The sequence below is a fragment of the Ornithodoros turicata genome, chromosome 1 (assembly GCF_037126465.1).
Source record: "Ornithodoros turicata isolate Travis chromosome 1, ASM3712646v1, whole genome shotgun sequence".
Classification (NCBI taxonomy): Eukaryota; Metazoa; Arthropoda; class Arachnida; order Ixodida; family Argasidae; genus Ornithodoros; species Ornithodoros turicata.
Genome location: NC_088201.1, coordinates 102,371,263 through 102,386,241, shown reverse-complemented (window position 1 = coordinate 102,386,241; position 14,979 = coordinate 102,371,263). Strand labels below are relative to the sequence as shown.

Below are 14,979 nucleotides of genomic sequence, written 5' to 3'. Positions count from 1 at the left end.
GTCTTCTATAAGTTTGGAACGACCATCATACACCAATCACGTGGCTCCACTGGGTCTACACGCCGTGTGCTCTCAACTTTAATATGTCTGGTCCACGGTACCTGTACCTTCACCAATACTTTCATAAATCATTGTCATTCCAGAAACATCTACCAACAGTAAAGTCATTTTTCGTACACATGGCAACCACTCGTTTCTGATATTGGTGGAAGCTAAAACGTCGCTCCTCGCCACGCATAGCCCTTACTGCAGATGTGATAAGTGCGGCGAAAAATGTGCGTTCATCACACGTTCTAACCAGCATGTTAGATAATTTCATGGATGAGAGTAAAACACCGAGGCTTCGTAGAAACCAACAACCACAAACGTACGCAAACGAAGACAATTTCAAAGTTCATGCGCGTGAGTCAACTGGTTAAAGGACCTGTAAAGCGAAATTTGACCCCCCTGTTTCTGTGTGCGACCTGGTAGTGTCTGCCTGTGTGATGCCTCACATAGAGCATAAGCACTCAAAGCGCGTTAATTATTACACAGCATAAATTAGAAAACTTAAATCGAACGGTAGGCTGCTCCCCGCAACAGCTAAAAAAGTCATGATGGGAGTACTCCCGTCACGTGATACCTAAGTAATACACGATGAACTTATGGCCGACTACTAATTACCAATAAACACTACTTTTAGAATAACAAGAATTACTGGGACAATTCTTCAAAATATCGAAGGCACAGTATCCCAAAATACTGTCAGCGCCCTCTGTTTGCTCTCCTCCCAACCATATCGCACGGCCTTGCGAGGTTTGTGTACGCAAAAAAGTTCATTTCCTGCCGAAATTGAACAGAGCTTCACCTGACAGCGATGCCAGGTATCTACTGTAATGTTCGGGGATACACCAAGTGTGCTCTTTCGACAAGGGACCTTGTGTACCACAAGATTCCAACGGGAAACGCGCGGAAACGAAAGTTGTTGCAGGCGCTTGGTCAAGACATTTGTGAGCCACGCCGTGTTTGCTCAACCCATTTCTCTGACGAGTCGTACGAAATGGTAGCAGCGGACGGTTGAAAACTTCTCAAACGGCATCTGAACTGAAAGCGCAAGGAACACGGACAAAGAACGGAAAAACACCTCGAAGGCAAGGTGATGACACCAGTGTTTCTCCTTGCGACGTCTGACGATGCGAACACCAGTACACACGAAGTATGTATTTACCGATACACAGGAATAATACATATATGTGGTTCGCTTCAAATTCAAATCGATTTTTGTGATGCCTACGCTGCGTAATGTACCAAACGCACTATCCCCCTTTCCCTGGGGAGCCCCGAGCTCTCGCAGAAGAATATAAGTGTCAGTGTCAAATAAATTATGCGCTATAGATACTGGCCGTATTCTTCATTTATATCAGCGACACAGGCTTCCATTGTGACTGACAAGAATGTGAAACTCGGAAGCAAAAGCGTGCAAACGCATGATTCACCGTCAACACCTCATCTTTATCCAGTGATGAATTCAACACCTATTGTCCATACACCCTCATGTTCACAGGTGGGTCAAGCTCTTGTTTTGTTTAACATTTTAACTTCTGCATTCATTGCAGGTGCATGATATGGCAATATCTGCACCACTGGTGGAACTAGCTGTTGAGTCATTCTGGAAATCTAAAGACAACAGTTTTTGTTGGCCTGCTGACCATCCATCATCATCTCTCATCACGTACAAGTGGCACTGGGGCAGCGCCCAGCCTGCTGGCCGGCATCAGCCCCATCTCATCATCGTATCTCTATTTGTGTGTGTGTGTGGCCTGCTGATGCAAGTTTGCAGATGCTAAATGCTCTTCTACTTTGCAGTGTTGTGCCATCTGCTCCACCAGACCAAAAGAAGTACGTCAAATGTGCATCAAATTCAGAACTTTCGGTCCATCTCACAAAGTGGGCACAGATGTTCGCGTCACGCTTCTTACCACAAAAGCCGAGTGCCCAAGTGAACACAATTTATCTTGGAAACGTCAGCCAGAAGTGAACAAGATGGCTGCAGGGAACAGGCTATAATTAGCGCGGACGCGGCTAACAGGCTATAATAAGCGCGGACGCGCGTCGGTCAAGACAGCACGCTCATTTTCTTCTATAATCAAACTCATACTCAACGCTCATTTTATTCTTTCGGTTTCGTCACTGATCATCCTCTCCCACTTCGAAGCCAATCAAATCTTTGTTACCTCCTGAAGAGAAGAATCTTATCTGGGGCTTTAATGAAGAGTGTGTGGGGCTGTGCTGGGGGTGTGCATCTCTGTGGGGTTTCTATGAAGAGTGTTGGGGCGACCAGGGCTTTGCTGACGCGCGCTACGACTAACGCCATGCCGGCGCGACTGTTTCCAGTGGTGGATATTATCCCACCGTGACGGACGTTGTTGCCTGTAGCGGATTCAGGTGTTCCCTCCGAGTCGGCCAGCCGAATCGGTATTGAAACGTCTACAAAAGGAATTGTTCGAAAGGTCGTAGGAAAAGACTTGGTTCCCGCGGCGTTAGAAAACGAAAATCACGTTATTCTGTCATATTCCGCGAAGAAAACCATATTCCGCGTATTTTCATGAATTCGTAATAAACGTCCTTTTTTTTCATAAACATCTGTTCCCATACACTAAGGCAGAGAGAGAGAGAGAAACAGAGAAAATCTCCTGAACACGCATTCCCTGGTATAATTTTAACTCGCCTGTACTGCCACGCTGGACCAGTTGGGCAATTCGTCAAACCACCAAGCGCTCGTGACAGCGAGGTCAACCTCGTGCTTGGTTACAAGTTGGGAAGCTTCCTTGAAGAGGATGTCGAAGCAGATGAACATTCCAACTTTGGCGCCGAAATCCGTTTCGAAGACAGCGAATTCCGGTGGATTGGGCTCATCGAAACGTCTTTCCCCGAACAAATGGTTCTTGTGGTACCTACAAGAAATAATGTGGATTTACAGCAAAATATTTTGTTCAGACTATTCGCCTGGATGCAGACTGGCATATTGTTTCCCAAGACAATAGTCCAGGTCCCCCAAACTCACCTCGGAAAAGCGTGCAACGAAGAAGGCCGCCACTAGATACCCCACTGTTGCTGTTCCGGATCACTTCAGCGCGCTAAGTTTAGCGGCAAAATGATTTTGTTGTTTCTGCGAATGAATCTAGTCTTTATATGTCCAAATACAACGCGTATAACAACTTTCTGTGTCGTGTTTCACTTTTTGGTCCCGTTTTTGAACGTGTTGAGCGATCGGAAGGATCTAGTGCACGGCTGCGTGCATCACATAGCGTACCTGTCGTACACCAGGCGCCGCAGGCGCAGTCGTCCATTTCTCCTTCGGTGACTTGGCCTGGCTTGGATTGTGCTTCAACTGGATCTTTAGCGCGCTACAATCAAACGCAAGCCGACGTCTGGTAACAATGGGGTATCTAAGGGCGGCCTCCGGCATTGCACGCATCGGGATAGGAACAAATACATGGGAAAATGGCGACCTTGGGGGACCTGCAATAGTCAGTGTCTTTTTGACGTCCAGTTGCGATCTAAACACGAGCAGCTCAGTCGAAGTGAACGTATGACCCCTTTGCAGCGCGCAATATTAAATACGTATATATAATCACATCACGGACCTCGGTCACAGCTGGTCGCGTCTTCAACCTCATATGGGTATTGTTTCAGGGCATGCTTTTGTTCGTGCTTTCGGATGTACTAAGATGGTAGTAGAAGCAATATAATGCTCTTCATACGTTCAGAATTGCCCTGTACCGTTGCAGCGCATAAATGTCACGCTTGTGCCATGGCTCTGGAATAAATGTAACTGTTCGGAGAAGCTAGCATTCGAGAAAGAATTGTTCTACTTTTTATGCACAACACGGGTGCACCTTCAATCCGAATCGCAATTAGTGCAATGTATCCCCTCCCAGTTCCGGTTGTAATTGTGACCTTGCTCATACCGCTACAGATTCGATCCAAGTTTGTTAAGGCTGACTCACTCCGTAAGAAAGACTATGGGGAATTTTGATTCGCAGGGTTCTCGAAAACCTCGCTAAATTTCTACACGAGGGAAGTACAGGCGTGTTCCCCTCGAGTGTACCTAGGGAATGACATATTCGTGAAGGCCTGACGCGATCCATCGATTTTTGGCGAATTAAAGTTTGTCAGATTTTCAATACATGGGAGTCTATGGGAGATGCAACAAAATCGCTTCTCTCGGAACTCCCACCCGCGATATGTGGGCCAAAATGATGTCATTCCCTACAGTAATAGTCGTGCAGTTGATTCCAATCAACAAATTCGACAAGATTACCGCAGTTTTCGAGATCCCTTCGAATAAAAATAATGTCTTTGTCGTTTGCTATCATGTTCTGCACGCTGGCGTAGGCTACGCGTTACTTCCCTAAAGTGCGGAAGAAAAGCAAAACTAAGAAAACAATTTTGCGATGTGCACTCAACTCACTCCGGAAGCGAAAGTTAACTAGACCGCCATGAGTCCGCCTAAAGTTCCGTATATCTTACGATGACTGTTCCTACAGCGGGATGCCTGCAGCTCGAGCTGCATCGCGAAGCTGCATGATGCTGTCACACATTCGAATGAGGGCGACTATGCTGCTCGGTGTGCAGGCAGGGTGGTTCTCGCTGCATTCTTCCCATGTCATTGTAGATGGTGCTACACATTACGCTGATACATCGTTTTATAACCTTTCTTCCATGTTACCCCAGTCAGAGATATTTCTTTATCTCTTAATAAACATATCCCCCCCACCCACACCAGGACGCTGCTATTAAAAGGCACGCAAATTTTACGCCATATTTTGGCGCAGAATCGACGTCCTGCAAATCGTTCCTGTGGCTGGTACTTAAGAAAGTTAATATAACGTCTGGGCATCGTTACTGTTTGATGTACGGTCAAATTAATGAAATTAGTGACATTGTTAATTAGCTAGTTCAGGAAATTTGGAAATTTGATTTGTGCACAAATTTAATTAAATTGGTGTATTAAATGCACCGATTCTACGCCCAAAACTTCGCGTAGGTTTCTAACCAAAGGGCCCCAGTGGAAGAAGGACGATGATAAGAGATGGTATGATGAAGTTGCACGTTATGCGATGATCCGAAATGGTCGATGTCCAGACAGGTCGGGTTCGTAGCAGCTCCGGGCGGGTTCGACTTAGACGTGGTCAAGCGAAGAGTCACGAAGTTCGGTAAAGACAACAATTTATTTACATGTCGATCCAAGATAGGATTCAGTTCCGAAGTTCAGAATTAGAATATCCAAAAACCCTAGCAACCTTCTTAAAAAGGGTTTCAAACCTGGGTGCCAATGGTCACACCGTTCTCCGCCCACACTATCACGTGATCACAATAAACCAATCATAGTTAGATAAAGCGGTCAAACTCACTTTCCCAGACTTATAAACCAATTAAAAGTCCGAGTTAATGCTGTACGAGTGGACCAATGGCCGTTCTCGTCCCTCTTTCCACGTTACACATCTGGACATCCAGATTTCAAATAATGATTCTGAGAAAGGTATGTGGGCGGCAAGATTATCCACTTTCTAACAGTGTCAGGAGAGCTCCACGCTTGTAGCCAAGTCAGTGGCACACGCATTGTTTTGTCAAGTAAGGGTCCCGGACCGCCTGCTACGTTGTTTATGGGTGCCACCGCCACCCTCACGAAGACGTGAAAACGCGGACCAAATGTCCCGTTCTGGCTGTGGTCAAAGCTAAGTTCATTTGGAGACGCTTCCGTTGTTTCCCTTGTACACTTCGCTTCTTCTATATATAGGGCAGTGGTTCCCTGTCTTTTCCCTCGAAGCGGGCATATGTGTGTTTGGATTCCTGTACACTGCCAGCTGACCGCTCCTGCCCTCCCGACTTACTCGAGATACCAAGAAACACTATCACACCCTGCACAAACATACAAGTGGCTTCGGGAAATTCAGCCGAACACGTGTCGCACAGCTTATTCGTCGAACTGCATTTACCATTCCCAGGAAACAACACAATTAACAAAAAATAATACATCACAACGTGACTGTCCCCTAAACGCTCTTTTTTTTTCTGTTTTGTTCACAACGGTAGTTAGCCGAGACAGGCCGATTTGGCCGAGTCAGCATGTCTGAGTGGAAATCAGGAGGCCCATATTCGAATCCTGGCATCAGCACCTCCTTCCTGACACCACCTGACAGCACCCTCTTCCCGAGTTGTTTCATACATTTTTTGTTTAATTTGCGGTGTACGCGCGTGTTCTCGACAAAACTATAAAACATCGACAGTACGAGAGTGGAATGGTGTTATTTCATATATGAGCTCTTTCTTGAGAAATTTCGGTTGGAAAGTTTAACATCAAGGCACCACATTAAATCTGATACCCCTGTCACACGGCATTTCCCATGCGGATTGAATCCGATCCGCATCGAGTTTCTCAAGAGCGTTCGGTGGGTGATGCTGCTACATGGTCCAACTCATTACGTATTGAAAGGTTGGCTTGTCGACAGGCGACGCAAACAGCACCGAGGCAGTACGCTGGGATTGACAAATATGTTCATAATAAGTCGAGAATAACCGCATCCGCTTCCGCATTGTGGTGTTTACTAAGCCTTTACGGGGGCGCGGTGACGAGAGTGGTAGAGATTAAACAAATTATCAAACGCAGTCGCCCGTCATACCTAGACTAAAACCGTAACGTGAAATTGCATGGGCTTGTATAGGAACATTTGCAAGTTAATGTAATATTTGTGTTGACTACTACAAATTCGCTGAGTTCGAGGATGCCAATGACGGTCTTCAATCCGTCTCGAGAATTTCAATCCCGTTTAACGAATAGGATCGGGTCAAGGAGGATCGGAGTTCGATCCTACTCGAACGTGTCCGTCTAGCAGCGCCGGTTCCGCATTGAGCTCGATGAGCATTGGCTCAATGCGGATCGAAAGTGTCCGTGTGACAGGGGTATTATGCGTTCCAAGCACAAAAATTATATTACCTCGATACTAGCGTCCCATTCCGGTCAAATGCTACGTTGGTGTTGTAGTACACCTGGGTGTCATTGGAACTTTTACTACAGTTTGGATGAACACACGGCTTCGTGTCGACAACGTTGGCTACTAAGTAGATTTTGTTATCGCGTGCCAGACAACTGAGATTGGATAAGATGGGCCAAGATAGGTTACTATGCGCACTACTCTGGCATGGATTCACGTTTCCCGGTTCTGGAATGTCTTCAGCGTGATCAAGTGCGTTCCTGACGGAAAGGATGCCCACTTCTGGGAAGACGATGATGTCGGATCCCTGCGTGGACAAAAAACATTGAGAAATATTATCTGTTGTTATGGTTCACTGCATGATTAAAAGTGATGTAGGTGACCACGAAGCTAGAGGGGAAAAAATCACGCTGCAAATCGCTGGTGCATGACTGCGAAAGGACGGTAACCGAGACAAGGAGTGAGGCAAGCCACGGAAAATCTTCATTACACTGCTCAAGGAATCAACTGAGATAGCCACACCTGGCAACTGCGGAAGCCAAACCCTTTCTTATTCCCCTTGCCTCGCTTCGAAGTTTTTCGAATATACCGGGGTGTTTGACGAAAATATCCTAGCTGAATAATTCACATATGGCTGACTCTATCGAATAACTGTTTGTTCTGTTTGATAAACACTTGTGAGACATCGGCGGAGAGCTGAGCAGCGAGCGGTTCATTTGCATACGCTCATTAATTTAACGGAACTCCTAACTTTTAAATCTTACTTACAACAGTTCTTGAACCCGTGTTTTATCGATCGGAACCTTCAGTAAAAATATCTGAAGAAATAGAGAAAAAACAACGCGTCGACACGTTGTGATTTTTTCGACTACTCAATTGGTTTCGATTTACATGTTTCTTTACATGTTTCAACGTAGCAATGCGCCCAAGTGCTGTCGTTCGGTAGTCGAGATAGCCTGCTTTTATTGTGAAGATGATGAATGCACCGCTCGGATGCTGCACTCTAAAACGAAACCTTCACCAGATAGCACGCTCCTAGCCAACCGTAATCCTGAATGACAACGCCATTTGTGCCGTTTTTGTGGCCTTATGCAGTTCACAATTTCCACAAAAATGACGTACACCCCACGCTGTCATCAAATCAAGTCGGATCTATTAATCAGCAGGGCTCACGCCGAGCCCCCCTCTCTGTCTTTCAAAATTTCTTGGTCCCTGGTCAAATCAACTCCACCAACGCTCTGCCCTCAATGCTCTTTTCACCTTTTTGGACACCATAGCACTTCGATCCTTATTGTGAATTGGTTCATTATTTCATTTCTAACATCACCATCGGCCATAGGGTAGAGTGTCGCCCCTGGCGGTGAAACTCCCCATTCATCATCTCAAAATAAAGTTGCTGTTGCCATCAAATCAAGGGAGAGAAGGTTTTGCCGTGTGGTGAAGTTCATTTTGAAGAGTGTAGAATCCGAGAAGTGACGAAGTGCATCAAGGTCACCTTTCGAAGCGGCGGTTGTGTATACGGCTCGACGTGCTGCGGGTAAAGGTGAGGTCATCGCCAGGTGTGATCGCTACTAAAAATTCCGAATAGGCAATCTGTCAGAAATACAGCTGGTGACCATATTTCGATAGCTCTACATCGCAAAGAAGGAGCATCCGTCTGATGTTTTAGTGGCACTTTCACACATTGTCTTATCCTGCCCATGAGTGCTTTTCTGAAATAGCTTCCAACCTTACAGTAAATCACAAGAATATTCTATAAATGTTACAGCGAAACCTTGATTCTAGCTTGCATAGGAGGGGCCTTTATATGGGGGGGGGGGATATATATTTATTTTTATACATCTTTATATGGGGCTTTATATGGAGTCTCCGTAAAGTACATGCGTCGACCAATCACACGCAACATATAGGACATAACACAAGAAACAGCACGGTTTTGACACATCGATTTCAGTGAACAGTTTGATCTTGTCCTTGTTATCACAACTGCACACTGGCACAAAAATACAATGCAAACTATACGAGCGGAGACTATGCCTTCTGCACGATACGTATACGATGGGGCTGTATGTCGTGCATCAGCGTCACTTTGGCACCCCCTATTCAAACGCTACACGGAAAATTCAGCACCTGAGCAAGCTACCGAGAACATGAAGAAGCTTACACCCACTTAGGCACGATCAGACACGTCCGATGTACAACAACAACAACAATAAATGATGACGATGAGATGGGGTAAGTGCGTAGATCTCTATGGAACATAATGCCCTTTAACCGTGTGCGTAATCGGCAGATCAGTCACCTTCATCAGCATTATTCTGTGTAGGGGTCACACAGCGGGCATTGCAGCACACAGCACACGAGACATTTGAACCAAATTTCTATCAATTGGGTATAATGCGACGTATCCCGCAACGTCTTTATTTCAGTGCGAAAGAAGTTTGGGCATGTCGCCTAAGCGGGGTCTGAGTTCTATGTTTGCATTGCCTGTTCTTTATGAGAAAACAATAAAAACAAAAAATGGGGAAACTATTCTAGCTCCTAATCAGCCTCTACAGACAGCAGCCTATAGATACAGGGACCAAAATAGACATGGCTGTGATAGATGCGAGAGCAAACATACCTGAAGAGACGCGTTGCGAGTTGCCTCCTGATACTTCAGAAGGTTCTTCCTTATTATGGTGGTCGCCGAGTCATTCCATCTGTCTCCTTGTTGAACATGTTCGTAGACAGCAGCTTTAAATGTGTAACTGAACCGAAACAGAACCACCAGGTAACACAGAGACACCAGCCAAAGAAACGCCATCGTTGAATGAAGTGACTTCTCTTCCGTGCGTGCGGAGAGGCTGTGACGTCACTATTTGCTCTTATCGGCATATTATTCGCTGAGCGATATATGGTAGCCTCGCTTTGCGCAGCTGCTAACTGTAAACGTTACTTCATTTTAATGCAAGTGAAACGACAGCCATTTAACGTTTATGCAGAATTTCGGTCAAACCAAGCTTGGAAGGATCACTTGTCCCCTACTATGATACTGGTACTCCTGCACTGGCTGCGACACTTTGAAAATTCGAACTCGGCTACACAAGGACGTTTCTTAATCGCGGTCTAGACACATGTATATCTGTATATACTAGATGTGTATACAGGGTGTCCCAGAAAACGTGTCATTGAATTATAATAAAAAAAACTACACCACCTAGAGCCATGCGATCAATGGCATTTGTTCTTACTGGGTTTTTGCCACCTCCTCGTGTGAATGTCGTGTAACGTAAATTTAATTATGTAAATTTTTGCGAGCTTAAATCGGAAATTTCCCTAGTAAAGGTTACTTTTTTACCCCACCAATGTGAAGAGCGTGTCTAATTTAGTCAAATAATTGACAGGGATATTCAGAAGTTATCCCATCGGAAAAAATAGCCGAACATCATGCTCTACGGAGGTCGCACAGAATAGCGCACGATGAATTTTTCAGCGCAATCTTTGTCAGTCCGACGAAAGGAGGTTGGAAACCCAGCCCTGCCCGACATCGCAGAGAGAGATAAAACAGGCACGGCTTATCATGTCCGACTTTCGCTGGGATAATGCTTTCCCTCTCCCAATTTTAGGAACTGTTACTTTTTCTACTATCACTCTGTGGGCTGGCTTCGGAACCTCCTTTCGTCGCACTGCGAGCGATTGCGCTCAAGAAGTCATCGCGCGCTATGGTCCGGTGCTCCAAAAAGCATGATATTCGGCTATTTTTTCCGAATGGATAGCTCGTGGGTATCACTGTGAACTATCATGCATTTGAGTGAATTCGGCACGCTCTTCATATTGATGGGGTAAAAAAGTGACCTTTACTTGGCAAATTTCCGAGTTCAGTTCGCAAATATTTACATAAGTAAACTTGGAGTACATGACATTCACATTAGGAGGTGGCAAAAACCGAATAAGAACAAATGCTGTTGACCGCATGATTCTAGGTGGCGTAGTTTTTTATTATAATTCAATGACACGTTTTCTGGGACACCCTGTATATGTGCAGTACAGGTGTATTTAGTGGACAACTTACGCGAATGCACATTACACAACAATGATTTGAATCTTCCAGTGTTGCTACACCTTGCATCATAAGGGCGCTTTCGAGAACCAGTACATTCACAAACAGGCGTGTGCATCTCGTCGTGCATATATTAGACCTGGATACTTCCCTTTTAATTGCATGATAACGCCTTTGCGACTCGAGCGCGTATATTGGCAGGCTTCAAACTTGTGGAATATCATTTTGGTGATGGTGCATACGTTCATAGAAGAGAGGAGTACTAGATTAAATTTAATTAGGTGGTAGCAATACTGCAGCATAAGCATGCCTTGATTTAGCACACTGTGCTATAAGACAAATTATAAGCACTTTATGGCTGCAGAATCATTGGGTGAATTTCAGTAAAATTCCAGTGCTCTCTTTGTTGTGGTGGTTACTGCCACTAATAAGGATTAAGCTAATCTCAGTGTTCTGGCAATCCCAACATGAACAGTCATCTGGTATATGGGAAAGTGAGTGATTATGGTCACACAAGTATCAATAAACATGATAGCTTCTATCAGTGCTTGGGCATGTTAAACTCATTCATTCATTCACACAATACCATCTGATTCCTGAATGTCACTATCACAAGGTATTAATAAATGTTAACGTAGTGCATGCTATCCAAAGCAGCACCTTCCATATCCACCCCCCACCCCAACCTCAGAAAAACCCTGGGTCCTGGGTTTGCCTCAGGTAACATAGTTTAACTGGAATACAATTGCACATATGTGCAATCAAGCACATTTGCAAGGAAAGCATGACGACTCTTGCGGTTGCAACAGCCACGTCAGTAGCCCACGTTTTGACACACAGATGTCTTATAACGCTAAACTGCAAATTACCAATTATCGCAGAATACTGTTGTCTAACGTCAATAAGAGTATGTACATCTCGAATTAAATTACCTAATACTGATACAAACAGTCTGCAAATGGACTCTCTGAGCAAGGCTTGACTTGGAAATGGGTCATGGCACAGAATACGACTGTACGGACACTTTTATAAGTAGAACATGTTTCATCTAACTTTCTTGGTAAAAAACAAAAGCCTCAGGTTCAGTGATGTCATGATTTCGAACAGTGTGTTCGTCTAGTCGGCGCCATCCTCATCACTGGCTAGTCGGAAGGTATAGGGAGATGGCACGTCACACAAGCTCAGTTTTCTATATGTTGTATAGATTACTGCTTGTAAAATTATTTTTTGTGCTACACTACGCAGGTGCTCTTTCCTTTGATCTGCAAGCTTGAACGGTTTCGACAGATTAAGAGAGTAAGAAGAATGTATAACTTGGCACATTTTGTCTTCAGCTTAATACGTTGCGGCATGCTTTTCTGGCAACCTGACATCACAAATTAAATATGAGCTATTACCGCACTATTGACTCATAACTGCAATGTGGAAGATTACTTACCTCAAGGAGAAAAACTTCTGTGTTGCTTTAACAGGAAAGTACTGAAAAAAAAAAAAATAGTCCAGGAGTCCCGTTAATATTTACATATGCCGGTTTCAACAAATTTACAGTGTCTGTTGATATAACCGGTATTGTCTGTTGTAGCAACAGGCTTTCCTGTTGTTGCATTAAAACAGGTTGATATAAATCTTACAGGGCCCCAGTTATACGTATATAACATGCTGGTTCCGTATATCTAAATTACGGCACTCTATCCACTACCCTGGAAGGATTTCTGTCTAGGTAAAAAAATATGCAAGAAACGTGGTGAAGTCCTTGACAAAAGCATCAGTTCTAGAACTTCTCGTCTTTATTGAAGGTTTTCCTGTAGTTTCATACACTTGACACTATACACTACATACTGTACACTTCACACACTATACATTAATTCTTCTCATGTGCAGAGGGGCTACTCTAAAGGTCTATTCAAGCACTCACGCATTTGTTTGATGCTGCTTGATGCCCCAACACGATAACATTCTCTGCCAAGGATACTCGAACAATGCTTCTTGCGCCTTCATATAGCTCCAACCGGAGGATAGATCTCAAGGAAGCATCTGAAATGTAGACCCCGTCCAAGGTACTATATTAACAAGAGCAAGTAGCGCAAATGACAGCGCGACCGTACAACTGTAATTTTGGAATTTTGGGTACATAAGCTGGATATTGTTCTGTCACCTCCCCACTTCATCATCACAATATATATGTTGTTGTTGTTCTGTCAGCATATGTTTGGGGGCTGTATAGTCCAGGATATTCAAACCGTATGTGCAATTTGCCATTTGGGACACTTTTATATTGTGTGCGTTGTAGTTAGCAGGAAAAAAATGTCTGCGCGAGTTATACATTGGAGGAAATCATTAGTATGAACGTTACTCAGCACGTTCATGATCACTCCTATGCTTTTCCCAGAAGTTTTTGCATGGGAGCGGAGCGAGACGTACTAATTGATAATATGACTGGCGTGGGTGGAGGAGCAACACCCAGGTGTGGTTCTCCTACTTGTTCTGCAAAGTGCACTGATGTGCTTCGTAATCCAGCAAAGGACACCTGGCTTCAACAATCCGACCGCAGCACAAAACGTACCAATTTCTAATATGACTGGCGTGGATGGAACAGAGAAATTCTGGATTGGTTGTCCTGCCTGAAGAGCAACTTTCACTACTATATGTACTATATTATGCTGCAAGCACGCATGGCTTCTTTAACGCAATCTCAGCACAAAGCTTACCTACAAGAGAAAACGTGGTGTGATCAGTGAGCTCCGCAATATTCAAGGGAAAATCATTCCAGTCAATAGTAGTCTTACAAAGAAATGATTTAGCAAAGATATCAGTGTGGCAGGCGAAACGAGTTACCTTGTACAAATGGTCGAAGCGGGGAAAGATTGTGGAAGAACGAGTGGTAGGGGAAATGCTAGGCGGAATGGTATGAATGAACTTGTGAAACAGAGACAACCTTGCAATGTATCGACGTCTTCCTGTGTTAGGGAGTTCAAGTTGCTGTTTAATTACCGAGACTGAAGAATGACGTGAGTAATCACCAACGATGAAACGGGCTGCTCTATTCTGGATGGCTTCAAGAGCGTAGGATAAGTATTGTTGGGGAGGGTCCCACAAAGCTGAGGTTTTGAACTCCAGTTTTGAACGTACTAGTGATAAATATGCTATTTTCCTATTTTCCTGGGGTGCGAATTTCACGTTACGTCGAATATAGCCAAGAGTCCGGTTAGCATTGCCAGCAATGAATTCAATGTGCTTGTTCCAAGTTAGGTCTTGAGAGAGATGAATGCCAAGATACTTGTAAGAGCAATGTCGTTTAATGAGTATGGATGTGGAGAAAAACGGCCGTAATTGCGACGGACAAAAGTAATAACATTACATTTGTTAAGGTTAAGAGGCATCTGCACGGTTAAACACCACGAGTGAACTAGTGAGAGGTCATGTTGTAGAGCAACCTGATCAGAAAAGGAAGAAATCTTGCGATAGATAACACAGTCATCGGCAAATAGTCGTGTGATGGAAGAAATATTATTAGGGAGGTCGTTAATATAAATAAGAAAGAGAAGGGGACCAAGCACCGATCCCTGAGGGATACCAGATGTTACAGCGAAATTTCGCTGTAACATCTGGTATCCCTCAGGGGTATCCCTCAGAAGGTATCCCTTCTGGTATCCCTCAGAAGAACCTGAAGACCGATTCCGATTATTAATAATCGGAATCGGTCTTCAGGTTCTTCTACACGGTTACCTCTTTGCTGCAAAAATGCTCCAACTCTCCACTGCGGAGACCGCCCCAACGACGATTTTTGTTTCGTTTTATCGAGCAGCCCTGTCAAAGCAGGTCTACGAATGGTTCTGCAAAATTTTACATCAACAGTTCATGTAAATAGGTCTGTTTTTAAACGAACTTTCTCAGAGTGCTTGCACATGCGCAAATCGGTCATGAGCATGAAATTTTCGTGAGGGTAATTTCATTTCACAG

At 44.4% G+C, this 14,979-nt stretch overlaps 1 protein-coding gene across 1 annotated transcript in view; it reads right to left on the bottom strand.

Annotated features, from left to right (window-relative positions):
• Positions 1-9,829, bottom strand: part of LOC135378521 (pantetheinase-like) — a 56,865-nt gene extending 47,036 nt beyond the window's left edge. Inside the window, exons 1-3 of the mRNA XM_064611573.1 lie at positions 9,601-9,829; positions 6,980-7,284; positions 2,708-2,933 (exon numbers count right to left, since the gene is read on the bottom strand). Of these exons, the coding sequence (XP_064467643.1) occupies positions 2,708-2,933; positions 6,980-7,284; positions 9,601-9,783 (714 nt within the window). The 5' untranslated portion in view covers positions 9,784-9,829. The remainder of the gene's footprint in view (positions 1-2,707; positions 2,934-6,979; positions 7,285-9,600) is intronic.
• Positions 9,830-14,979: the final 5,150 nt, after the last annotated feature.